Below are 27,223 nucleotides of genomic sequence, written 5' to 3'. Positions count from 1 at the left end.
TATCCATGGCAACCAGTAACACTCGTAGCACGTAATGCACGGTAAAGCTCGTAGCGCATACACTGTATATGCAAGGTAAAGCTCGTAGCGCATACACTGTAGACGCAAGGTAAAGCTCGTAGCGCATACACTGTAGACGCAAGGTAAAGCTCGTAATGCATACACTGGAGATGCAAGGTAAAGCTCGTAGCGCATACACTGTGGATGCAAGGTGAGGCTCATACACACACGGTGGGGACGTGCTGTCAACCAGAGACGCTCGTGTAGCGGCAATGTGCAGCACTGGACCAGACGACCTGCGGGCTTAAGAAGTGCAAAGTAAACAAGAAACAGGTGCTCAGTATGATGGTGATTGCGACTGTGGGAGTGGCTGCGTGCGCGGGGGTGTGTGCTGGGATCGGCTGCTGGCCGGGTTGCGCGCCCTCTGGTGGCGACCCGGCCCCCTCACCGTGACAAAGAGTGTGGCACCCCCATCCCCTGTATAGGCTCCCTTGTACGTACTTGTTATTATTGCTGTGTTTGTTGTGTCCTTTAATGTCCTTAAAATTGCGGCAAAGGGGAATTGAAAAATTACAGATGAACGGGACAATATCCTGTTCAATAACAAACAACAGGAGGTTGAATGGAATGTTGCTAGAAAAACATTCCAAGGTCTTTTATCAGTCCTCGTAGTTCCAAAATGTCGAAAGCGATAAGTGACCTGGTGAAAAGTCTGTATTTTCCGCAAAGAAAACAAAAAGCTGGCAGTGCAGTAGAACAAACTCTCAAGAAACAGTACAGCTGGAGAGACTCAGGCAGGGACTCAGGCGACCTAGGGACTGGTGTCATATAACCACTTTTTCTTGGCAACATGCTGCATCGACAGCAGGAAACTGTGGGTCTAAACAGTGACTGGAGAGAGGGTGAAATAATGAGCTGCACATGGAAAAAAATCAACTAATAAAGAGGAGAGCAGGAAAGAGCAATGCCTGCAAGTGAGATTGGGTATAATAGGGTGTATGTGTAGAAGTGGCCGTGTATGGCAAAACGAACATTTACCACACAAATGCAACAGGGAATAGACTCAAAGACAAGCAACAAGCAGAATATTGACACATATTAAAATGTGCAGAGGCCATTTTCAGCCCATATTTAGACATTTTTGAGCCTCTTGTACTAGTACACTTTAACACTAGTTATCTAGTTCTGGCTTTCACTCCCTTCCCTGGTTTTTGCTCGGCTTCTCTGTCTCGTCTTAGTACCCTGACGCTGCTCTTCGAATTTGAACAAAGAAAACGGATTTGATTACGTGGTCTCTAAAAGCAATTGACACTATTTTTTCCATGAGAAATCATGGTGCGGGAGAACCCATATGTCCGGACGGAACATTCTGAGCGGGATATGTGATTGACTCGTGGGGGACATGACGTGGTTTGTGTCTCGCGCCTCTCCGTGGAAGTTGTTGAGGATGTGTACTTATTTGGAACTTTGAATGCTGGGGTTCTGCTGATTAGATGTGGTGTTGCTCTGGTGTATCGGGAAATTAAAAAGAGTGGGGTCAGATATTGATCACCCATGATAATTGCCCAACATGATTGATGCGATGGGTAGAGCTGTTGGAATGCAGACTGTGACTGTTAGTAAAAGCTTTGATTCGATTGTGGAAGGGTATCAATGCTCTATGTGTGAATTTGGATCAGTTGGGGGACCACTGACTTAAGAGTTTCATGTGCTCAAGGACGGGCTCCTTGCTAAATCCTTCATTCTTGCTTATCTACATTGGCGCCCAAACAAAATCCTCCCAGAAGAGAAATTCAACCTGTCCTGTCTTCGTTTAAGGCAAGAATATGGGCAAATTTTGTTTTTTATCGAATACCTGGAAAAACCGAACTTGACATGAGCTACATTGTGTGCAAGACTTCCAAAATGAAGCTCAAGAATTTTGGGAATAATACAAATGCACAGGCTCACCTAACCAGGCATCACCTGGAGTTAAAAGATTCGGAGCACAGTCAGCCACCAGCAGCAGACTAACGCACACTGCAGTCCTTCACCAAACTGTCCGCTAATTCCGAGTGGGCAAAAAAATTAACCAGGTCTATCGCCTGCTTCATCGTCAAAGACTTACGACCTTACAGTGTGGTGGAGAACGAGGGGTTCATATACATGTTGCAGACAGCGGAGCCGAGGTACGCCATTCCATCCCATAAGTTTTTCACTGAGACTGCTGTGCCACAGCTTTACCAAGAAACTAAAAGGAAGGTCGCAAGTACCTTAACCAAAATGACCAGCACTAACGTGATGCATGGACATCAAGGGCCACCCAGTCTTTTATAACATTTAGAGCTCACTATATAACAGACACGTGTCTGCTCGAATCCCGTGTTTTGCAAACTCGTGTAATGCATGAAAGCCACACGGCTGTGAATATTAATGCGATGTTTCACTCCTTTGCTGATGAATGGGAGCTCACTGTTGCGGATCTGGTGATTGTAACCAATAATGCTGCTAACATGTGTAGGTACCATGCTAAACCAGCCAGTGGCAGTATCTTTGTTTAGATAGTCCCCAGCTGGCACACGACCGACCTTCAACGTTGAAATGTGGTTGAAATATAGTTGAAATACTGTCTGTTGTTGTTTCAACGTTGAAACAACGTTGAATCAACGTTTAATGTTAAATGGTTGCGCAAACGTTGAACTATTAACGGTGAATCAACGTTTAATGTTAAATGGTTGCGAAAACGTTGAACTATTAATGGTGAATCAACGTTTAATGTTAAATGGTTGCGCAAACGTTGAACTATTAACGGTGAATCAACGTAATATCTTCAACCTGCCTTTGTATTACCAAAAACACATACAATAAAAAAGTACAAACAACACTTTGGCATTGGCTGAGGGTTTTGAAAGAGGTATTAATTATTATTATTATTAGTAGTAGTAATAATAATAATAATATAATTTTTTAAAATTAATTCGTCCAAAAACGTCGTCAAAAACAGGCAGGTATTAACCAGGAAGACAACATCAGGCAATTAAACGGTTTTAAATGTTTTGAGGCAGAAACAAAACTTCGCAATGACAAATCAACAGGTTTAAAGAGAGTTTGCAGGGTAGTCGTGGCCTGGCGGTTAGGGAGCTGGTCTTGAGACCGAAGGGTCGTGGGTTCGAGTCCCAGACTTGAGGCCATGAGGTTGTGTGGTGGTACTCCGAGTTAAATGAAAGACTAAAAAAAAAATAAAATTGTTCTTTTTTCATTATGGCATACAGTTGTTTTTTTCCTCTCTCCCATGCAATTTTGAGCATCATGAAAGGGAATTTTATGGTTTATTCAAGGTTGAATGTATGACGTTGAAACGACGTTGGCATATCAACGTTGATTCACCTTTCAAAATCGACACAAAATCCAACGTTGATTCAACCATCACTTTCGACGTTGATTCAACGTCGATTCAACGTTGAAATGCCTGCTGGGTCTTCATCAAGATTTTTATACACAAAGTTCTCTTTGCTGTGCATGCAACCATCTTTTCTTTATCTGAATAATTGACTACATGTAGTCTTCCCCATTCTCAGACACACCACATTAATTTTTAGTTATTAAGCCAGCTTCATTACCCTTTGTTCTGACCACGTTAGAATAAACCAGCTGATCTCATGAACATGCATTTGCGCTGCTCTACTGTTTAAAATCGGCGCCATTTTAGTCGCTTTGTTCTCCATAGGATAACTGAGATTACAACTCCCGCCTCCTCACACGTGCACAAGCGCACGCACACATTTACTCTCCTCTCCTTTTTACGCACACACACACACACACACACACACAAGATGATTCACTGTAAATATACTGATCCTTGTTGATGCTGTTTGTTTTAGAATAGTTGGTTTTAAATAAATGTATCATTTATTTTCACCAAATTGTCTGTGTTGATTCATTCAAAAGTGGTTGTTGCCAAAACCTCCAAAGAATTCACAGTTAAATCCTTCAGATACCAAACCATTAATTGCCTTTAGTTGATAACTAAATGTTATGGTTCTGGTATAATTAGAATATGAGACTAATTCTAAATTAATGAGACTGATTAATAATTAAGGTAAAACAAATTATATCTACTTTAAATGATTAGTAGGTGAAACCCCTACACATGCTAGCTGCTACACAGATTGATAACTTGACACACATTACATGTTTCGCCCACACTTTGAACCTGGCTGCCCAACGAGCTCTGAAGCTAACTACAGTGTCACGACTGCTTGGAAGGATCAGGCACATTACTGGTTTCTTCCACCGCAGCACCGTCGCAAATCATGAACTGCAGGAGAAACAGAAACTTCTACAGTTACCGCTGCACAAACTGAAAACGGCATGACATGATTGAGCGATTCCTAGAACAGCAGCCTGCTATATGTGCCGCGCACCTCTCTCCACAGGTGAGAAGATGTGGAAGTGACATCTGTACACTAAGTGACATGGACATCTCCACTGCTGAGGAAATAGCATCAGCACTAAAACCAATGAAAGATGCAACCTACATAATGTCTGAGGATTCTACACCTACACTCAATTATTGCTCCTTTACATGCTCAGTTGCTGCATGACACAGAGGCAACTGGTGTTGCTGCTGACTAGGGGTGGGCATAGATAATTTTTTTTAATCTAGATTAATCTCACTGAAATCTTGAAATTAATTTAGAATAATCTATATTAAAATGGCTCATATGCGTGCTACCCAGGTAATGACTAAAAGTCAGTCATTGAGATAGGGTTTCTTAATACAGAGGGTGCATTAGACCAGGGGTTCATCTGCTGTTTCCAAAATGCATCAATGACTGCTTGAGGAAGCTGTTCTACTTTGATACTTGAAGAAAAAAAACATGCTCAAAAAAATGTAGGCTACTCGTGTTCAACGGTTTATTCAGTTAAACATGATACTGTACATACTGTACATTAAAAGGGGTTGATAGCATGTTTATTCAGCTAAACATGAGATTTGAAATGTAAGCCAACATTTAGTACATTTAACCTGTTTTTGGCGGTGGCGACTCTTCCCCTGGGCTGCATCGGTACTTGACCCAGCGTCAGCAGTATTAGCAAATGGGTGCTTTGCGTTTAAATGATACTTCACACTGGTAGAACTCCTACAATAAACTAATTCCGCGTTGCATGAGGTGCAAACAACTTTAGTCTTGTCAATTTCTCCATTAGGAAGCTTCCTAAAAATTAGTTTTCCATTAAGCAAACCTGGTGACTTCGTGGCTGCATCCATGTGTCACAGTGACAGCTCCCGATCCCTCCTTTTTGGCGTGTGTTAATGTCGTCTGCGTCTGGTTATGTCCATGTTTGTATTTCCGTGGGTGTGGGTTGTCTGCGTGCGTGTTCGTCAGTCTCACCTGTGGCTCGTCTCGTCATTACTGGGGGATGGTGTAGTGCAGTCATACTCATCTCACGGCCCGCGGGCCAAATCCGGCCCGTGATTGGGTGGTGACTGGCCCGCGGCCACTTCTTGTAATTGCTCAAAATTCAAATAATTTACACATTTTAATTTTTATGGTGTAACAAATGCTGAATAATTCCCCCTTGTGTTCACAAAGGGAACTGTCTGTAAGACGAGTCCTCTGAATCATTAGTTTGTACACGGCCCTTTAGGTCCTAGCGATTTGGGCCTTTAAGGTAGTGAACAGTTTGCGCAGGTCAATAATCACTGCTGATCTGCGCGGAAAAGACGTGTCCTTAAATGAATATCTTGGCAAAAAAATGAGTGAGGTTAGTAAGCGGAGAAAAGTTGACGTCGAAAACAGACAGTTTAATAACAAATGGACAGATGGGTTTGCATTCATTTTGCCACCTCATGCCAATGCAAAACCGTTGTGTTTAATTTGCCAAAAGACAGTTGCTGTATGCAAAGTTGCTAACATTAAGCGCCATTACGAGTCAAAACATGCTAGCTTCAGTGCAACTTTTCCGGTTGGTAGCATTGCACGAAAAGACAAAATTGAGGCCTTAAAGTTGTCTTATTCTACCACATCAACCATCTTTACGACTTCCACTACTGCTGCTGAAAAAGCCACCGCTGCTTCGCTGCGTGTAACCTGGGAGCTGGCTAAAAAGGGCAAGCCATTTGTGGATGCTGAGCTTGTGGAAGTGTGCACATTGGGAATCGTGGAGGAGTTGTTTGCCAGTGACAAACACAAAGATGACATCGTTAACCGTGTGAAGCAGGTTCAGCTTTCGGATTCAACGGCGGCACGGAGACTAGAAACTTTGTATGAGGACAGTTTTTCTGCTTTACTTGCTGAACTGAAGTGTGTGGATTACATGTCAGTAGCTGCGGACAAGTCTACAGATGCAACAGACACTGCACAGCTGTCCGTGTTTGTGAGATATTTTAACGGGGAGCTTTTCAAAAAGGAGCTGCTGTGCCTTTTGCCCCTCAAGAGCAATACAACAGGTGAGGCCATGTACAATTCTATGAAAAGTTTCTTTGATAAGAATTCTCTGGAGCTGGATAAAATCAACCTCCTTGTAACTGACGGTGGGCCATCTATGATAGGACGAGAGAGGGGCTTAGCATCACGTCTCATGTCAGACCACCCCACAGTTAACTCACTACACTGCATTATTCACCAGACGGTGTTGTGTGCCAAACTGTCCGGTGAAATGAAAGGAGTGATGGACACAGTGATCAAAATTGTAAATCACATTCGCTCGACTTCAAGTTTACAGCACCGGCTTTTCAAAATGCTACTACAGGAGCAAGAAGCTCAATATTCAGACCTACTACAGCACAACGATGTCAGATGGCTGAGCAGGGGGCGAGTCCTACAGCGCTTCTTTGCACTGCGCAAAGAAATCACAGAATTTCTTTCCATTCAAAAAACAAAGAAAGCAGATGAGTTCTCTCAGTTTATGCAAGATCAGGAATCTGTGGCTCTGGTTGCATTTCTGTGTGATATCACTAATCACTTGAACAATCTTAACCTGCAGCTCCAAGGTGGGGATTCGAATGTGGGAGAGCTCTTTGAAAAAGTGAGCGCTTTTCAGACAACCTTGGGCGTATTCGTGGCGGACATAGAGGGGAAAAAACTTCACTTCCCTACCCTGCATGATGTTCCTACAAATGGGATTGTGCTGTCACGAATGGTAGCACTGTTAAAAAATCTGTCAGAGAACTTCAGATCGCGGTTTCACAACTTCAAAATCCCACAGCAACTGCTACTGTTTGTGCGCAACCCGTTCGCCGTTGCTATCACGGGGAGCTGCCCAGCAGAGGCAAAAAACGCTGTGCCTGCTATCGATGAGGGTGCTTTCCAGCTGGAACTGGTCCAGATGCAGGCTAATGATGTCCTAAAAGCCAAGTTCAGAGAGGAGAGACTGTGTGAATTTTGGGCACACTCTGTTCATCAGTATCCGAACTCTAAAAGACTCGCTATATACATTTTGACAATGTTCGGATCCACCTACATATGCGAGTCGGGGTTTTCAGTGATGAATCTAATTAAGGACAAAAAGCGCAATAGACTCACCGACTCACATCTCAACCAGTGCTTGCATATTGCCTTGACATCTCAGAAACCAAACTTCAGTAAGCTCTCAAAGGAAATGAGATGTGTTACCTCACATTCAGCATGTAGTCAATAACTAATAGTATGTGATGCATGAAGTGCTTAAAACATAAACATCTAATCACATAACTGTGCTCTCTGTTCCAAACTTTCCAATAACTGAATTATAGTAAAGCAGCTTTTTTTTTACATTGTGTTTCTGAACTATTTGGTGGCTCACGCTGTGCAGTTATGTGTTTAATATATTTTATAAACAGCTTTCACACCAAAAAATCTGAAATATGTTCATTTTATGTCTTTGTTTGTTAATAATCATTTTCATTTTTGAATTTGTCCAACATTTGCTTGCATAATAGGAAAGGTTCCAGCTATGCTGTTCAAAATATATCTTGCTGAATTGCAGTGGAGCTAATAAAATGCATCAAAATACGAGCACAAGCTATCAGTCTTTTTTTTTTTAAAGTTTGCTCATTTTATATGAATGTAATTTAATGACTGGCCCTCGGCCGCTTCTCATTTTCCAAATGTGGCCCTCGGCTAGATCAAGTTGAGTATCCCTGGTGTAGTGCATCTATTTAATGTGCGTTCGCGCAGTGTCCCGTGCTGGTCTTTGTCAGTAATTCACGTGTGTATGTGAGTATATGTTTTGCGTGCGCTGTTTGCGCTTTTGTTAAATAAACGGACGTCTTTGAAGTCTGCAATTCTGTGCCTGCCTAGTTTACTTGACGCGCATGCAGCGTCACAGTAAGCACACGTGCGATTTGTAATTCACAGGTTTGAAAAATCATTTTCGCCCCAACTGTGCAATTTGGTTAGGAATACAGCCGAGCTAAACTTTCAATTTGAAAGTCATCATAGTTTGCTTACCTATTTTGACCCAGCTCCCAACCCAACTTTAAGAATAGATTAACGGCGATCATTTTTATATCGCCCGATAAGAGTATCAAATTAATGAATGCCGTTAACGCCGATAACGGCCCACCACTACTGCTGACACACCAGTTATAAGGCAAATCAAACTGGCAATCCATGAAGATCTGGTTAAAAGATACAGTGGTGCACAGGACAAGCACATGCTTTACATATCTTCATTTTTGGACCCCAGATTTAAGGCCCCGCCTTTCTTCGCCACGAAGGACCAGCTGGAAGTCCATTCCAATGTAGTTGCAGAGGCTGCACTCCAGGTACTGAACAATATAAATATATTGTTAAACTGTGTAACAAATTTATACATGTAAAAATGGGTAGCAAAGTAGGTCAATTTGTTAAGCATGCATGGATTTAAAAATAATAATTTTACCATGAAATGATTGACTACTGTTGTGATTATATTGTACAGTGTGACTGATATGACTCTTGAATTTTCTTTGCTGCAGTCATGTGAACTCAGATGATGGTGAGGACAAGTCTGAGAAACCACAGCCAGACCCAGAAGAAGGCCCTCCTCCAAAAAGAAGCCCTTCTGCACTGTTTAATCTATTGGGCAAGACATTTACTGAAGTCAGTGTTGTCCGTAAATCTGCCAGCACCAGAGCTGAAGAGGAACTGAAGACATATCTGGAAGCCCCTCCACATTCTCTGTCAGAGAACCCCCTAACCTGGTGGAGAACCCATGAGGCAGCTTTCCCTCTCTTGGCCAGACAGGCTAAATGCTACTTGTGTATTCCTGGCACTAGTGTTGCAGCTGAGAGAGTATTCTCCACTGCTGGAGATTTAGTGACAGCACAGAGAAGCAGTCTTACTCCAGAACACGTGGATCAGCTTATTTTCCTACAAAAGAATCTGAATGTTGCACCTGCAAATGAACAGTAATCTTGAACACCATTTATGTCCAGTTTTCTTTTATGACTTTCTGAAAGTCATCAGTTGTTGCACAGTTGTGGACAGTTCTATTGTTGCTAGAGACAATTTCTTGAAAAATGTAGAGGCAGCTAGTTTACTGGTGCTATTTTTCACTTAAATTTTTTTTATTTAATTTAAAGCTACTGAAAAATATTAGTCTTTAATTTGTGCAAAAAAGTTGTTTTTTTTGGTATTGCAACTTCCCTGTAAAAAGAAATGCATGTTATTTAACTGTAGCATTTTATTTCACCAAAGCACTTTATTTTTGTTAATTAAATGTGAGACACTTTATTTTCTGTATTTGTCATTCTGTCTTGCAAAGCAGACTGTAGTAGATCATGCAGATTTTAAAGACTGAAGCAGAATTTTTTATAAATCAAATCGTTTTTGAATCGAAAATCACTTTTGAATCGAAAATCGATTTTGAATTTAATTGTGGCCCCCAAAATCAGAATCCAATCGAATTGTGAAATTGTAAACGATTCCCACCCCTAAAAGATACCACACCAGTGTATTTTAGTGCCGGTCCCAAGCCCGGATAAATAGGGAGGGTTGCGTCAGAAAGGCCATCCGGTGTAAAAACTGCGCCAAATCAAATGATGCGGATCAAAAATAAAAATTCCATACCGGATCGGTCGAGGCCCGAGTTAACAACGACCGCCACTGGTGCTGTTGTCCAACAGGGCATTAGCGGAAATTGGACTACTGTTGGGACAAGGAGGAAGAGGAGAGTGGGGAAGAGGGTTCTGAAGCTGAAGGAGAAGAGGCAGAGCATGAAGGTGGAGGTTAGAGTTGGTATGTTGAATGTGGGCTCTATGACAGGTAAAGGGAGAAGATGCAAAGAGAAGAAAAACATACAATTGCCACCCTTAACTACACTTTCTCATAATTAGAGTCACCTGTGCATGGAGGTCAATGGTCACTGAACTTACCAAATCAAATTTGAGTTCCAATAATAAGTTCTAAAGGTTCTGAAATCAATAAAATGACAACAGTGCCCAAACTTATGCACCTGCCTATTTTTGTTTAGACAATTATTGCACACTTTCTGTAAATCATATAAACTTCATTTTACTTCTCAAATATCACTGTGTTTGTCCCCTATTATATATTTAACTGAATTTTCATTCAATGATTTATAAAGGTAAATCAGGAAAATTAACAAGGGTGCCCAAATTTCCGCATCCCACTGTAAATACCCTGTATTCATTCATAGAGTAAATATGTTCTGTGCTCAAACCAGTGTATATAATATATGTAACACACAGTGACATCTGAAAGTATATTTAGCCAATCAGAAAGCTGAAGGGACAAACAAGCCCCCACATCTTCCCTTTTCTTTTTCTTATGAGGGTTTCAAATTCAGATGAATTTTCACTTGAGGATTGCAGGGATTTCTTTACACCATTATGAATATATTTCAATTATTGTGTCTAGATTTTCTTGTCATTACACAGTGTAAGTATACATTTGATCATTACTTAAAGCAAATAAATGAATACAAATAAACAGGAATAAACAGTTAATGGATTAACATTATACCCTTCTAAAATGTAGAGTGAGTTTGTGAAGTTACCAGTTCCAAAAATGTATTTATGAGATTTATGAGATTAATCCTACATTTGTGCATGTTATTATTTTAAGGTGGATCTGCTGTTGGTGTTATACTGCAGCTGGAATCAAAAGTGAGGGTAAGGGCTGGATTCCCAACCACCCTTCAGTGCCATGTTCAGATAGATGGACTCTTTACAATATTCTGGATTAAAGTTCCTCTTAACAGACCCCCAGTGTGTATAGCGTCTGCAAAACCAATAACAGATGGTGTGGAAATGTATGGACAGTTTCAAAACCACTCCAGAATTAAAGTCACATGGAATAAAAGTGATTTTAATTTGTCATTCTCATCAGTGGAACAAATAGACAGTGCGACATATATTTGTGGGCAATATAATTTTGGACATCTTCTGTTTGCAAATGGAAGTACCCTTATCCTTGAAAATCATGGTGATGGTAAGTCTGAAAAAAGTAACTAGACTTTTTGTAAAATGTTTTGTAAAATGTCACATGTTCTCAATTCATTAAGTAAGCACAGTTACCACTACAGACTATATCAGCAAGTCAAAATATATATATCGACAGAAATTCAGCTATGTTCAGTAGCTGTACAAGCAAATTAATGAATAAAGTATGAAAACTGAAGGAATTTAGCTTGAAATGTGCAGAGATGTTGGGATCATTACACTTTGAAGGAGTAGTTAGTGAACAAACCATGTTGGTGTGATGAAATAATCATTGTACAAGAACTGAGTGTTTGATCTGTCCCAAAAGCACATGCAATTTACATTTGTATTGCTCAGTGCTTGTTAAGTCTTGTCTTGTAACATTTGTACACACGGGATCTGTTTCCTTAATATTCAGTATCTTTAACTAATATCTAATAACTAATATCTAGTAATATCTGAGTATCTTTAACTTTTGCACATTCATTTGAATATCTTTCATCTGAGTATTTTTAAATTCTTCACATTCATTTTTCAAGATAAATCTAGGCATACTTCTAAATGTTTTGTACATTTCAGCACTTGAGCCAACAACAATCAAAGACAGTAAACAAATAGATGGTAGGTTCAATTTGACTACAAGAAAAAAAATAATGTTATATAAATGTATAAATGTAAATCTATAAATGTATTAGCATTATTTGCAGTTGATAGTTTTATACTGTATCTAATATATAATGTCATGACTCTATATTTGTACAATGTAGCATGTACAAATATAGAGATCTTAATTTCAAATAATACCTTACTAAATGACTTTCTCTTGTAATGGCAGAAAAAGTCCAACTATTTTCAAATGAATTCCTAGTACCAGCATTAGCGGCAACTAATGTGGCATCAGTATTTCTCATAATTTTACTCTGTCACTGCTTAAAGAAGACCAAATCTGGTAAGAATAATTAATTTAATTTAAATAAACATTAAATAATGTTTAATGCATAAACAGATCAGCATATTTTATATATACATGTTGTTAAACTATGGTCAATTTTCAGCATATTTTGGTATCTTTTAAGAAAAGCAATTGATGTCATTAAACATGTTTTACAGAATACATTATATTTTTCTTTTCTTTCAGGTGCATCAGGTATAGCCAGTAGCGCAGGTGACAATGTACGTAATAGTTATCTGCTGCTAATGGAATACCCTTATATCATTTATATTACTGAAGTTATGGAAACTGTCCAGGTGCTTTTGAGGACTAAAATGTTTTAAAGGATTTAGTGATTATATTTAATGTGTGGTGATTTTTGAACAGGACACAGATGAAGTAAACTATGCTGCTGTCACATTTAAGCACAAACACAGCAGAACCGTACCAAAGAAGACCTGTGTCACATATGGAGTTGTAGGATCACAGGAGGTATTATAAGCCTAAAAAGCATTCAAAAACGTTTTACAAACTGCATGGTTATCAACATTGTATGTGGCCAGAGTTATATGTAGTGTCAAAAATGTTCTGTAAAATTCACCACTATCCCATATATTGGATAAGTAGCATGACCTAGGAACAGTCAAAATGTGTCAATGTCAGGTAAATTAAAATGACAATTTCCCCTCTTCATATAAGTTGTGTCATAAAATCCCCTTTTTATACAAAGTCATACAAGTTTTGTATGCTCTCAAATAACCTTAGAATTAAAGGTGATGCCATTTGTGTTTGGGCTTGTGTTATTACTTTATCCTCCATAAGGGGTCACTATGACGGTATATTTATTGAAGGGAAAAAAAACAATTTCAATTGTATTGTCTATTTCAATGTATGTTTTCTTTAGGTTATTGTGTTGTTATATATTGCAGTGTGACGTATGATTGTATTTTGTTATTATGTGTGGTTAGTTTATTTTTGGTTCTTGTCAAATGAAACCTGAAACTTATTTGAACCTCATTGAGATCACTTTTCACACCCTTTGAAAATAAACTTTTAACAATGGAATGTTTTATTGCATGTCATTTTAAAGTATTGTTCAATTAACAGATACTAATCAGCACAAATATTTATTCATTTATAAATGAATGCATTTCTTTATCAAGGTTTAATCATACTTAGGTTAGATGGTTTATAATGTGAACCAGCAGATGGCGTGTTAAACTAAGAAATGTGCTTCTATGTCCCCTAAATTTTCTCTGTCCCCATGATTTGTACATGTGGAATGCAGCTTCACATATTCCCTTTTTCCAGTACAAAGGAAGAAAACTGGACAAATGCACTACTTTGCAGGAACATTAGGAAACACTTTCTAATCACAGATTCAGTAAGCATTCTGTGAAATATGGTGATGAGCTTTTCCTTTACTGGTGCACTATTTTATGTATATTATTTTTTCATTAATACAAAAGGCCATAACCAGAAAAAAATAAAATAAAATATTGTGAGGTCTATTCTGTAGAAATGTGACCCCAGAATTGTTACGGAACAGCTCCGGACCCTTCCCTGTGGGCGTGCCGCTATGTTGTCTGCGTGTCGTTATGTCCATGTTTGTACTTCCGTGGGTGTGGGTTGTTTGTGAGCGTGTTCGTGGTTACACCTGTGCCTTGTCTCGAGGTCACGTGGGTCTGTGTACTTCACCTATTTAATGTGCGTTAACGCGGTGTCTTGTGCTCGTCTTTGTCTAAAGTTCATGCCTGTGCAAGCCACCGCAATTTGCGTGCTTGCACCATCTGTGCTGGGCTTTGCGTTTTTGTATTTTCATTAAATGTTCAGTGTGCACCACAAGACGTCTGTCGCGTTTCCTCCTTGCTCCCACACGCCAGCGTCACAGAAAGACGAGCCGAACAAGACGACGTATGCCAGGATACGCCACCCGAGCACCGAGGGGGAAGAGAAGGAGCAGGCGTCACCACGGCTCTTCCCCAGTCCGGCGCCAAGAAGTCCCCGTTACCGAGCAGCAGATGAAGCAGGACCCTGTCTGCACGTACCTGCTCTGTGCCGCTCGGGAGACGGAGGATGCCGAGACGGCGGAGTACTTCCGCCGATCCGCGGCACGCGCATGGGAGGAGAGACACCCCCACGCGTCCCTGGAGCTTCCACCCATGGCTGTGAGCAGCAGTAAGAGGGAGGAAGCAAGCGCACCTCTCCTGGTTCTCCCTGAGGAGGAGGAGACCTGTGAGCCGTTCATGGTGGGTGCGGGTACCTTTGCCCTCACCCCTCCCGAAGTCGAGTTCGGCAGCGACGAGTCCGGAGAGGAGGAGAGCCCCCGCTCCTCCGTTCGTTCGGAGGAGAGTGAAGGCGAAACCAGCTGCACTCCCTCTATTCCCGCAGCTCTCCGGACGGCCGAGGAGGAGAAGGTCAGCCCCCCGTCGTCGTTGTTCTCCGAATTGATGGTCTATTACGGGGAGGGTGACGAGGAGACCAGCTCTCTTCCCTCCAGCCACACATCCTCCACCGAGCGCCACAATGCGGAGGAGGACGTCAGCCCTCCCCCTTCCCTATTCTCGACTCCTACCGTGTATTATGGGGAGGGGGTGGAAGTCAGTCGCCCTCTGTCCGCCTGTTCATCACCCTTGGGGCGCGAGGAAGAGAGCGAGGGGGTGGACAGCGCCTCTGGGTGTTCGGAGAGCACAGTCCACCTAGGGAAAGAGGTTCCTCAGTCTCCCTCAGCGGCGAGCAGCATGGACTGCTCCCGCTGCCTGACCCCGGAGGTAACCCATGTCGCTGGGTCGGAGCGTCTCCGAGAGCGAGGAGGAGATGGAGACGTCGGGGGGCGAGGCGACGGCATCTCCAGGAGCGCAGGGGGGTCCTGGTGTGGTCAGCGGTCCAAGGTGGAAGTGTCACGCGCCCTTGGAGCCGCCGCGGACACCAGCCGGCGAGCGGCAGAAAGCCAGGACTCCAGCCGCGCCCAGAGTGAGAACCGAGGCTCCCCTAAGGAAGCCACCGGGAGCGCGGCCAGCGGGAGTTGCGAGCGGCGCAACGCGCGCGAGGAGTCGGAACCCAAAGACCGGAGGGACTCCGCCGCCTGTTCCGCCTGCCGCGCCCGCCCAGCCTGCTTTCCCTGGAGGGATAGCAACACCGTGTGCGCTTTGGCAGGCAGCTGGAGCGGTGCCATGGCTGCCTGTCCCTATATGTTTGTCCATTCCCCTATGTCTCCCTAATCTCCTTTTCCCGTTCGTTCCTCTTGTGTTTCATGTTCCCGTGTGCGTGTTTGTGACTGTGCCATTGTTTAATGTTTTCTCCCCTGTCTTCCCAGGGAGGGTGTGCTAGAGCTGTCCGCGGCGGTTCCCGCCGTCGGGGGTGACTGCTCTCGAAGGCTCGTGATCCCGGGGGCTCCGGACCTGGCCGTTGGTGTTTGTTCGGGGCTCTCCCGCTACGCGGGACGCTCCGGGAGTAGCGAGCCCCTGGCGGGGGGTTCTGTTACGGAACAGCTCCGGACCCTTCCCTGTGGGCGTGCCGCTATGTTGTCTGCGTGTCGTTATGTCCATGTTTGTACTTCCGTGGGTGTGGGTTGTTTGTGAGCGTGTTCGTGGTTACACCTGTGCCTTGTCTCGAGGTCACGTGGGTCTGTGTACTTCACCTATTTAATGTGCGTTGACGCGGTGTCTTGTGCTCGTCTTTGTCTAAAGTTCATGCCTGTGCAAGCCACCGCAATTTGCGTGCTTGCACCATCTGTGCTGGGCTTTGCGTTTTTGTATTTTCATTAAATGTTCAGTGTGCACCACAAGACGTCTGTCGCGTTTCCTCCTTGCTCCCACACGCCAGCGTCACAAGAATATGTTTTCATTTTAATTTTTTTATTAACTGCTTAATTATCAGTATTGTTTAACTTTAGATTTATGTAGTATTTCAGTTGAAAATACATGCTGAATCCTGCATTAGGTCTATATGAAGAGTTTGGTTCCAAAACGCGATAAACGCCGTTTTTTTTTTTTATGAGTTAGAGCCAGAATCAGAATGGTATGTGACCACTCTTGAAAAGCCAATATTAATTTTTTATCAAAACACCACATCTGCTGTGTAATACTACCCTGCTTTCTCTCTTTCCTTCCAAAATGCAACAAACACCAATCCTGATTTCCTGCAGTATGCCACATCTCCACTCATCCAATCACATTGCACCACCAGATATGGAATGTAAACATCATAGCACGCAACCTGTTGGGCCGCCCGGCATTTTTTGTAGCCTACTTTGTTAAAATATATCTCGTTGTTCACTCTCAAAGTCCACGAAAATGAACAGATTTGATGGTATAGAGGAGCCTGTTTGTATAGCAGTTATTGGAAAAAAGAGAAAGCCATCAAAATAGTCTCATGTACGTGAGAAGGTAAAGAAGATGAGGCATTCAGGAGGGGAGAAAATGCCGGCTGTCATCTGCAGTCATCAACAAACTAGTCTCTGTTAAGCTGAGAGATTAACTGAAAGAGTTTTCCAAAGGAATTTTCAGCACTTTTACAAACATGAGACAAAGGTCAAACAGGATCAGGAGTTATTACACCTCATCACGGTCAAGAAAGTTCAGCGGAGACGAAAGAAAGTGGATGATACAGACAGGCAAAAGGAGAGGGAGATCACAAACGAGTACCACTTACTCGTAAAAATCATCCATTAAAGATTCCTGTCTGCATGGCCACCTTTTGCAGCGTAGGCTATTGGGTGAGTAAAATGTGATTTTACTACCGTAGACTCCAACATGTTTCCCTCTTTATTTACTATTCTGTGCTAGGCTAGCCTACTTTGCTAGCTGTATGTAGCTGTGTTTTGATTCAGTGGTAACACCCCTTTCTGTCAAAATAGTGTTAGTGGTATTCATTGCAGTACATTAATTACCAATTACTAATTAATTTATGTGCTTTGTTGTGTTTGTTGAGGATGGTCATGGCTCTTATCTTAATTGTTAAGAATGAATAATTTGGTAAATACACATATTAAAATGTCATTATCTTATCTTGCAGGTATCAGCAAAGACCGAGTGGCTCGAGTGGCAAGGTACTACGCCATCAATGCTACAACCAGACCAGAACAGAGAGGTGGTGCACAGAAAGTGGATGAGTTTGAGGCTAAGAAACAGCTGGTAAAGGACCACATTCAAACTTTCACATGTCGGGCCAGCCATTATGGGAGAAGGGGAGCTCCTGGTCGCAAGTATCTACCCAGTGACCTCAGCATGAAAAAAAATGCACAAGCTCTTTGATCAACAAAACCATGATCTAGTCAGCTACTCCCTGTATTACTCTGTTTTCCATCACAGCTTCAACCTAGCGTTCGGCCATCCAGCTACCGATGCGTGTTCATCATGTGCCAAGTTTTATCTCAGAGTTAAAGTCCCCAGCTTAGGTGAGGATAAAAAGCGCAGGGAGACAGCAATGTACATTTTGCATAGAAGGAGAGCACGAGTCCTTTATGATATGCTGGTGTAGCGGAAACAGCAAAAGACATTGCAATATCACAAAGTGGATTACTTTCACCTTGGAAGGCAAGAAACTAACCCATCCACAGCTCTTTAATTGTATGTAAAGATAAACACTGACCCTTCGCTCGGTAACAAGCACCAAGGAATTCATACTCCTAATGGCACTCCTCTCCCAAAAGCTTAGGAAGACTTATCTGATCGTCTGAGAGTAAAACAAAGACCCTTAACATGCTCTGGCCAGGATCAACCCTTCTCAGGAGGGCACAGAGAGCAGGAAGGTCTACACCTTTCGTAAACCTAAATCACAGGCCTATCTGATTCCCCAAGGTTTAACCCCAGTTTATAACACCTTGGAATTCTTGTGTTAAAATCCAAAACTAAAGATACAATATTTCAGAAATCCTTGTAACTCCAAATCTGAACTGTACACAGAATTGGAATTCAGCCTACAGGAACCAGCTCGGCGAATGCAGTCTAGAGACACCGAACTTGACTACCTTTCACCCAAGGAATGGATAAGTATGCGTGGAACCAATATCCACACTGTAAAAAATCCAACTTTTGTTTAGTTTTCGAAACTAAAGTAAGAATGTAATTTAAAAAAAAAGTTGGTGAGGTTCACATACTGTATATGCTTCCTTGAGAAGCATGGGCTGGAGTACAAGAAAAACCTTGTAGGCCAGGGCTACGATGGTGCAGCAGTGATGCGCGGGGCACATGCTGGTGTTCAAGCAAAAATTAAAGAAGTCGCCAAACATGCCTTCTATGTTCATTGTAGTGCACACTGCTTGAACTTAGTTATAGTAGATGCTGTAAAAAGTGTGGCAGATGCAGGAAACTTCTTCTCATTGTTGGAACGACTGTATGTTTTCATGCCTGGATCTTATGTACATAACAAATGGTTAGAAGTACAGCGGGAGATGTTTGATGGTGCACCAAGGGAACTCCAACTCGATGGGCCTGTAGGCACATAGCATGTCGCAATGTTATGGACAGGTTGCCTGCAATAGTACAGGTGCTTGAAGAGATTGCATCTGAGAACCATCCACAAAGAGCTGTTGAAGCAAGAGGGATATTGGCTCAAATTGATCTGAATTTTGCTGGATCTCTTGTTCTGTTCAGAAAGGTACTGAGTGACTCCAAATTTTTATCAGACATGCTCCAGTCTAAAACAGTGGACTATGCTAAGGCTGTTGAACTTATTGAAGCGCTTAAAGAGACACTGGTCCAGTACCGTAGTCAAACCTCTTTTGAGGAAATGTGGAAACACTGTGAAACACTGGATTTATGTCAACGAAGTAACATTGATACAACTCGAAAATTAAAGAGGCCAAGACAGACAACAAAGGTGCTTCAGGATACTGTCATTCACTCCACCTTAGGACAGCATGTAGCTCCAGATAGCAAACACACTTTTTGTGTCTCTGTGTACTATCCAGTTATGGATAACATGATTGGAGAAATAGGAAGAAGATTTTCTAACACAAATTGTAATATTATGCAGGGTGTATAGGCACTAAATCCATCAAGTCCAACTTTTTTGAGAGAGGAGGCTGTTCTGTTATTGGCTGAAGCTTATCATTCAAATATTGAGGATCTCAAACATGAGTTACATCAGACAAGGAGAGTACTAGACAGAAAAAAGGGGGACAAGGAGAGTCCTACAACTCTAATGGAGTTTACTCAGTTTTTGGACCCATACCAGGATGTTTTTTATGAGTTGTTCAGGTTGTGTAAAATAGCAGTTGTTTTACCTGTGAGCAGTGCATCATGTGAACGAAGCTTTTCATCTCTTAGGCTCATAAAGACTTATTTGCGGTCTACTATGACAGAAAAGAGACTATCGAGTTTGGCTGTACTCAGCATTGAATCAAAACGCACAAAAGCATTAGACCTAGATAAATTTGTGAAGCGTTTTGCTGAGCAACATGGAAATGTATATTTCCAATGTATTTATGCACACCTTACAACATAGATACATAGATTTCCTTGGGTACGTTTTTTATTTACATAGTTTCTTGTACAAATGCTGCCTACAATGCTGCCACTTTGACATAGTCAAAAACTGTTTGCTTTTTCTCTCGTACATACTATTTCTTATTAAACTGTGATAACTGATTAAATTCAGTATGTATACATCTGCCATATGTTGCCACCCCTCAAAAATCCCTGCCACCTTCTCGCCACCCCATAAATATTTTTCTAGATCCGCCCCTGCCGTAAATGTTAATAGATGCTGCTTTTATGTACATTTTAATGTTGTAATGAAATGTGAAATTTTGTAATACTCTTTAATAAATGTTTTATTAATGTTCATCTTGTTGGATTGTGTTCTTTATTGCTATAAAAATACTATATTGCCTTAAAATATTAAGTTGACTGGACTCATTTTTATAAGTTAATATAAGCTTTTGTTCTCCCAACTAACACTGCTTTGTCCTGTAATTTTGAAGTTTGAAGTTTGAAAAGTTTTTATTTCGGTTATGTGCTCCACAATCAAAAATAATATATATACCAACAAACAAACAAAACAACAACACAACCTCAGTTATAAATAAACATGTCAGCAAAATACATATAACCGAAAAGGTATAGTGTAACGCGGTGGGAGTCGGGGTCGGACACATTTGCGGTGAAGAGTGGACCGCTACCTTGGCGGAGCTAGTCTCCTTTAAAGAAACCGCGCCCACACGGAGAGTGCGCGACTTACGAGGCATACCAAACTCTAAACTGAAACCCGAACGAATGAATACAACGAACCACAGCGACTATGAAAGGAAAATACGTTTATGTAAATAAGAATTCTGAAATAATACAAGGTACAATGAAACACAGCAGAGACTAAAGTAAACAAGAGATACAAAACCACAACTACCAAAAACGCTAGACCACTAATACATAAACACGGGGGAAAACCATCGGGAACTTGAATATAAAACACAGAAGCTTAGACTAAACGACACGAAGACCGGCAGAGTAAGACAACTTAACAGATCACAAAGCAAACACCAGGATAAACTAAGAATGAACAGAGACTGCACGACTAGGAGTAATTAAAGCTGAAACATACAAGGAGACAAGACTAACCAATACAAATACTTACAAGGCTTTTAAACATGAAACTAGAGCTAACAATCGGACTAACAAGAACTAAACCACCAGGTAACAAACACACACAATAACCCACGATGAGAACACAGAAAACCAGGAACTAAATACCAGACAATAATGAAACAAACAAGAAACAGGTGAGAAGGCAAATAATTACAAAGAAGGTGTGGCGGACAGGGGGAGGGCGGAGCCAAGCGTGACATATAGGTTGAAGCTTGTAGCTTATTATACCTACCCTTTTTTACATTAAGCCATTCTCATAGTTTGTATACCAAAGCAAAGTCACAAAATAACATTAAAATAAATAATAAATAAATGAATAATTAAATATCACCTAATCCATATATAATCACTGTACAAGTTTATAAGAATTTACTACTTTACTCTTGTACATTTTTTTGAATTTACTTACTGAACTACACATTTTCATTTCCTTACTGCAACTATTCCATAAAGTTAACCCCCTAACCGATACACATCTATTTTTTATTTATATTAGTCCTTGCTCTTATTTTTTTAAATCTACTTGTTTCCCTAAGTTCATATGTGTTGTCTCTAATTTCAAATAACTGTATACTGTTAGGAATTAATTCTATGGACAAAATATTTTAAGTTAAGTGAACTCGTAATATAACTTTGTATTTTGAGTTGGGCAGACTTTTAAGTGAAAAGTTCAATTTACTCAAAAAATCACTTGTAATAAGTTGACCATTTTTTTTTTTTGTTTGCTGAACTTTTTTTTTTACAGTGCAGCTTTCCAGCCTTATGGAACCAGGACAAAGTACCTCTGAATTGAACATTATGTGATCTGTGGTTGATATAAAGACACAAATTGTGATTTTTCATGTATTCAGCATTAAGTAATGTTATATAAGCCCTTCCAATGAAAAACCATATATCAGCCATTTCTCCTGTTTGGGAGGATTCCCTTTTTTTTTTTGGACAACTTTCTTACATTAAAAAAACTAAAATGTGCTTTATGTAGACTTGCAATTTTTTATTCATGAAGGTGCTTAGAAATATCACTTATAATAGTGCTTTATATTATTGCTAACAAATATATTAGTTCTAAGCTTTATTTTGATTCTTAATTAAGTAATAATTTTTTTGTATGACAATGCATATACAGTCCATTTTAAGTTTTCTGTAGATGATTAACTTATTTCCAGAAAATAATGAAAACATGCTAGCTCAATAGAACTCTATATAATCAATCAATCAATCAAAGTTTATTTGTATAGCGCTTTTAACAACTCAAGTTGTCGCAAAGCAGCTTTACAGGGTTTACAAGGTTAACAATACTATGGGTCCAGAACCCTAATGAGCAAGCCAAAGGCGACAGTGGCGAGGAAAAACTCCCTATGATGGTGGGGGATAGGAAGAAACCTCGGGAGAACCAAGACTCAAAAGGGAACCCATCCTCCATTGGGCGGCCCGTTAACACACAAATACACAAGTCACACACAATTCACACAATCAGACTAGGTAAAAGGTAGAATTAAAAGTTCTGGGTTTTGATATTGTCACTGTAAATGTCTGTTGATGAATGCCAGGCTTTCATTCCGTGTCGGAGCAGTGATGCTGGTATTGTAGGCTCCGACTGCAGTGTTACCCCCCAGGTGAACCCCGGTATCAGCACATCCACCGGCAGCCAGACCATCCCCCAGGTGCCTGCAGGTGCCTGTATCCAATCGTCTTGGGTAGAACCATGCAAGAAGATAGATAATACAGACTGTGTGGACATGAATTTAAACCACCATTGATTTAAATGTACGTAGCTCACGTGCCAGTGATCAGCATGTGGCTCCGGCAGACTAATCTATAGCAGCATAACTAAAGGGAGGGGTTCAGAGGTGACTACAGGCATGAGGGCTCACTGAGACATTGCTTTCCAGTCAGGTCATAGTCACAAATAGAGTATAAAAATAAATACAAATAAATATAATCTAAACTTCATTTTAGATTTTTACATTAAATGAACCATACATAAAACACTCCCACTAAAATCCCCATAAAACCTAACTAATATAAAACAATGTAATATCAAGTAAAATTTTGATGAATCAGATTTTTATTCACATTCCAGAGATTCATAAAAAGATCGAGCAGAATTTGGTAAGTAGTCCAGCATTGTCCTGAGGTCATGGTGCTTCTCATTCTTGATTGGCAATGAACTTTCATATGCCCTTGGAAAGTGTCTGCTGAAATCTGGTGCTTGAGGCCTAGCTCCACGTTTTGATTTAGTGACTGCCCATGTCTTCCACTCTTCATACTGACTATGGCTCTGTCTGGTATGCACATTCCAACGATCATCAGCTGAAATACATATTGCAAATAATTACATATGTAGTCTATGTGTAATAATTCAAATGTTGTGCATAAAACATGTACTGAAGGCAGAGGATTACACACATAGAAACAGTTACATTATCTGTGTATTATTACATACCTGTGAGTTTGAACCATATCACTGAGGAGATCTTTAGTCCAGTGGTTCGTTTAAGGACGGAGTCTGGTAGCAGCCTGAAATCATCACACTTCATCTCAATTACTTTAAATGGGTTTTGTGGTCTCACTTGTTTGATCATCTCAGTAACATCAGAGGGTGTATAAAGTGTAGACACTTTGCGTCTTCTTTCAATTACAGAGAACGCACGATCACATGGAAAAAAAGAATGACCTGAGACCATGAACTTCTGTTCAATTTGACTAAAGTAACGCTGTGATATGAGCAGTGACAATAAATTGAGCATCCTCCAATTGTTGTTTTGGCCACCTCCTTCCTCCCCCCGGACTCACGCATGGATGTCCCGGGCTACGTCACAGTAAGACCCAGAGTTCATGTGCTGTTTTGGGGTTGCCAGTTCCGTCTGTTAGCTACCAATTATATCTCTACCTCCCAGAGTCCCATTTAGCAATAGTTGTTACTAGTAATCTATGCCCGGATCCTCTCTTCCTACTCTCCTACTTTCTTTCTAAAACCTCTATAATCCATTTGAATTTCATGAACGTCAATAATTGCTGATTATTTGCTGTTGTTGTTTAATGTTCTATTCTTTGTTGTTTACCATTATATATCTGGTTAGATTAGTAGATTCGCGTATAGGTTTAGTTTCATTTTAAGCTAAATCATTCCATGTGTTATTCGTTATATCAATTGTCATATAAACTATTTAATAAATTTGGATATTTGTTCATTAATCTGGTCACGGTGGTAAATACATATTTTGGTCGATGGTATTAGGTCACTGCGCGGAATCAGAACTTAACCCTTTGTTAGTGAGACTGATTAAACCATATTCCACCTATCTCCGTTATCACAATACTGGTTCCTGAGCAATCAGGATGGTGCCCCGTTCATAATACATAAACTAACATATGTATCCGCTACACTGGGAAAGGTGGAACATGATGCCGTGACGGTGTGCTTTGACATGATGCAGAATTTAGTGCTCCCTAGAACCCCTATCGGTCAGGCATATTACTCACGCCAGCTGTACATGTATGTCTTTGGTGTTCTCCATCATGGAAAGGGCAGTAGGCAAGCCACAGATGACATCCATCTGTACACATGGATGGAGCATGAAAACACAAAGGGGAGTAATATGACAGCTTCTGCCCTTGACCACTGCCTAAGCCACGAGCTGAGAGATCAATCCCCACCATCATAGGGAGTTTTTCCTCGCCACTGTCGCCTTTGGCTTGCTCATTAGGGTTCTGGACCCATAGTATTGTTAACCTTTTAAATCCTGTAAAGCGCTTTGTGACAACATGCGTTGTGAAAAGCGCTATACAAATAAACTTTGATTTGATTTGATTTGATTTGAGAGATGCACTTCACAGCATTCAAAAGCTCCGCGTCTTCAGCGATTCCTGTTTTGGGCAGAACAAGAACATAAACATCCTGAGCATGCTGTTTGCCGTTCTCAAAAACGAATTCCCACAGATCACCGCAGAGTATGCCTTCCCCATCAGGGGGCACAGTTTCATGCCGGTGAATCGTGTTTTTGGGAGAATTGAGCAGCAGGTCCACAAGCAGGAGACAACTATTATGCCGGAGGAGTGCTACAACATCATGCGAAATCACGGGCGTGTCCATATCTACGGGCAGCACTGGCAGGCCTTTGATTTCAAAAAGGAAACGCAGTGTTTTGTGAAGGCCCAAAATTCGTTCAAGCTGAGCGAGGCAAGAATGCTCCAGTTTCAGAATGACAAAGTCGGCTTCAAGGCTGTGTACAGCAGTGACTACTGCTACCACTCAGTTTTGAAGAGAGGGAAGACATGGGCCAGCTTCAGACCAAGTCTTCTACCGAGAAAAAGCACTGAAGGATGCTAAAAAAGAGACATGTTAGGCTTGCTTTCGGGAAATTGGTGCCAGTGACCATGTGTAGGCCTTCTATCATGATGCACTATCACAGGTTGCTGAGGGGCAAGGTAGTGACAGTGATGAGTAGTTGCCTTTTGCCACACACACACACACACACACACACACACACACACACTACAATACACACTAATACTACACTACACTAAATTACACTACACTACACTACACATTACACTATACTACACTACACTAAATTACACTACACTACACTACAGCACATGAATGTAACATGTGGTTTTGGGTATTTTATAGTCTTTATGTCTTGTTCCTTAATGAAATTTTGCACTTTTTCGAAAAGAAATGTTTTGAAATTTGTGTTTTTAGGCCCAATGATCAAAGATGTACAGTTTACTGTTATTTATTATTGTATTTTGCAGTCAGTAAAAAAAAAATGTTCTATTGATGCCAAAGGATATATAAGATATTTTGAAAAAAACATGGCATGGATTTACAGTTTTTGACGACTGCTAACGTGCATTTTCCAATACTTGTGATACATTGTCAAAACACAGCAACACATTGACCTCACACAAATAGCCAAATAGTTAATATCGTGTTCAAAAGCGCATTTTCTTAACTAAATACCAACTCTGCATTTCACAATGCAAACAACTTTGTTAAAACACAGCAAACCTGGTTCAGTATCCAATCATTCTTTCAAACACTAGCACATATTCTCTTTTCGAGATGAACATAGTCAATCACTGCACAACCACTGTAAAAAAACTAACATTTGATGGCAATACAGAAACAGTATTACATGTAATATTTTACCCTCTCCCAGCAAACAACAGACATTTTACAGTAACATCTGTTGTTTTCTTAGTCAGTTCATTTTTACTGTAATCCGCTTCATTTGGACTTTTTTTCAAATGTGTGCATTTTTGGCAACATACTGTCTACACAATGAGTGATATTTACTGTTAGGTACTATATGGAATGTAGATTAGACAAAAAGGAGTCAGTAACAGTTTTGCAGTAAAGGGTATCTTTTACTGTATTAGGGACATTACTGTAAATTGTGGCCTAACCCAAAAAATAATTATCGTAATTGTAAACATAATTAGCCATGGTCCCATATGTGTAAAAATACACATATACAAAAAAAAGCCACACAAGGGGGAAAAACAGAATACAAAACTGAACAGTCTTGTTAGGTGTAATCTAAACGGCCTTCAGCAGTTGGCCACATGTTTTCATCCACATCACATCTGATGTTGGCCCTTGCCATGGACCTGGGAAAGAAAAGCTTGGTATGCCTTATTCACCCCTGGCAGTCTTCAGCTGAAATGTCTCTGCAGCCAGGATTCATTGCATGCAGCAGGGACATTTGGTCATGGGGCCGATGATCATACACCTTCCACCTCCAGACTGAAAAAAGTTCCTTAGTGGGGTTGAGGAAAGGCGAGTAGGGCAGGAGGAAAAGGGACATCACTCTTGGATGGTCTATAAACCAGTTTGTGATGACATGAGAATGACAAAATGCTACATCGTCCCATCACAAATGTCCTCGTGTTTCCTCCCACCTGTTCCCTTTCTGCTTCTGGAACCAGTTGTTGGTAGAGTTCATTCAAAAACGAAAGAAGGAGGTCACTGTTATAGGGACCAATCTGGCATTTGTGAAGGACCAAACCAGCACTTGAGATTGCAGGACAAATTGTTATATTTGCTCCTCTCTGACCCGGTACTGACTATTACTGTACTTCAGTTTATACTTTTTATAAATATATATATATATTTTATACTATACTTCATTTATCTATATGTGCAAAAATGTGTACAACAGTAATAACTTTTCAGCTGCCTTTGTTTTTGCAGAACTTGGCATTTTATACGATATTTAAGGTTTTGAACCTTAGGTTTTTATTTTTGGCATGCTGTGTACAAGCAATTGTAAATAAGACAAAAACGATCCAGAATTTTGTTATTGG

At 40.9% G+C, this 27,223-nt stretch overlaps 1 protein-coding gene across 1 annotated transcript; it reads left to right on the top strand.

Annotated features, from left to right (window-relative positions):
• The first annotated feature begins 10,729 nt into the window (after window positions 1–10,729).
• On the top strand, window positions 10,730–13,217 carry LOC143474491 (uncharacterized). The gene is made up of 6 exons (XM_076971958.1): window positions 10,730–10,847; window positions 11,034–11,399; window positions 11,969–12,010; window positions 12,225–12,338; window positions 12,528–12,562; window positions 12,708–13,217. The coding sequence occupies exons 1-6, from the start codon at window positions 10,799–10,801 to the stop codon at window positions 12,819–12,821; spliced, it is 720 nt and encodes a 239-aa protein (XP_076828073.1). The 5' UTR covers window positions 10,730–10,798; the 3' UTR covers window positions 12,822–13,217.
• Window positions 13,218–27,223: the final 14,006 nt, after the last annotated feature.

This window comes from Brachyhypopomus gauderio, chromosome 14, assembly GCF_052324685.1.
Source record: "Brachyhypopomus gauderio isolate BG-103 chromosome 14, BGAUD_0.2, whole genome shotgun sequence".
In the NCBI taxonomy this organism is placed as follows: Eukaryota; Metazoa; Chordata; class Actinopteri; order Gymnotiformes; family Hypopomidae; genus Brachyhypopomus; species Brachyhypopomus gauderio.
The sequence above is the reverse complement of the archived record's forward strand: the minus strand, read 5'-3'. Positions and strand labels throughout refer to the sequence as shown.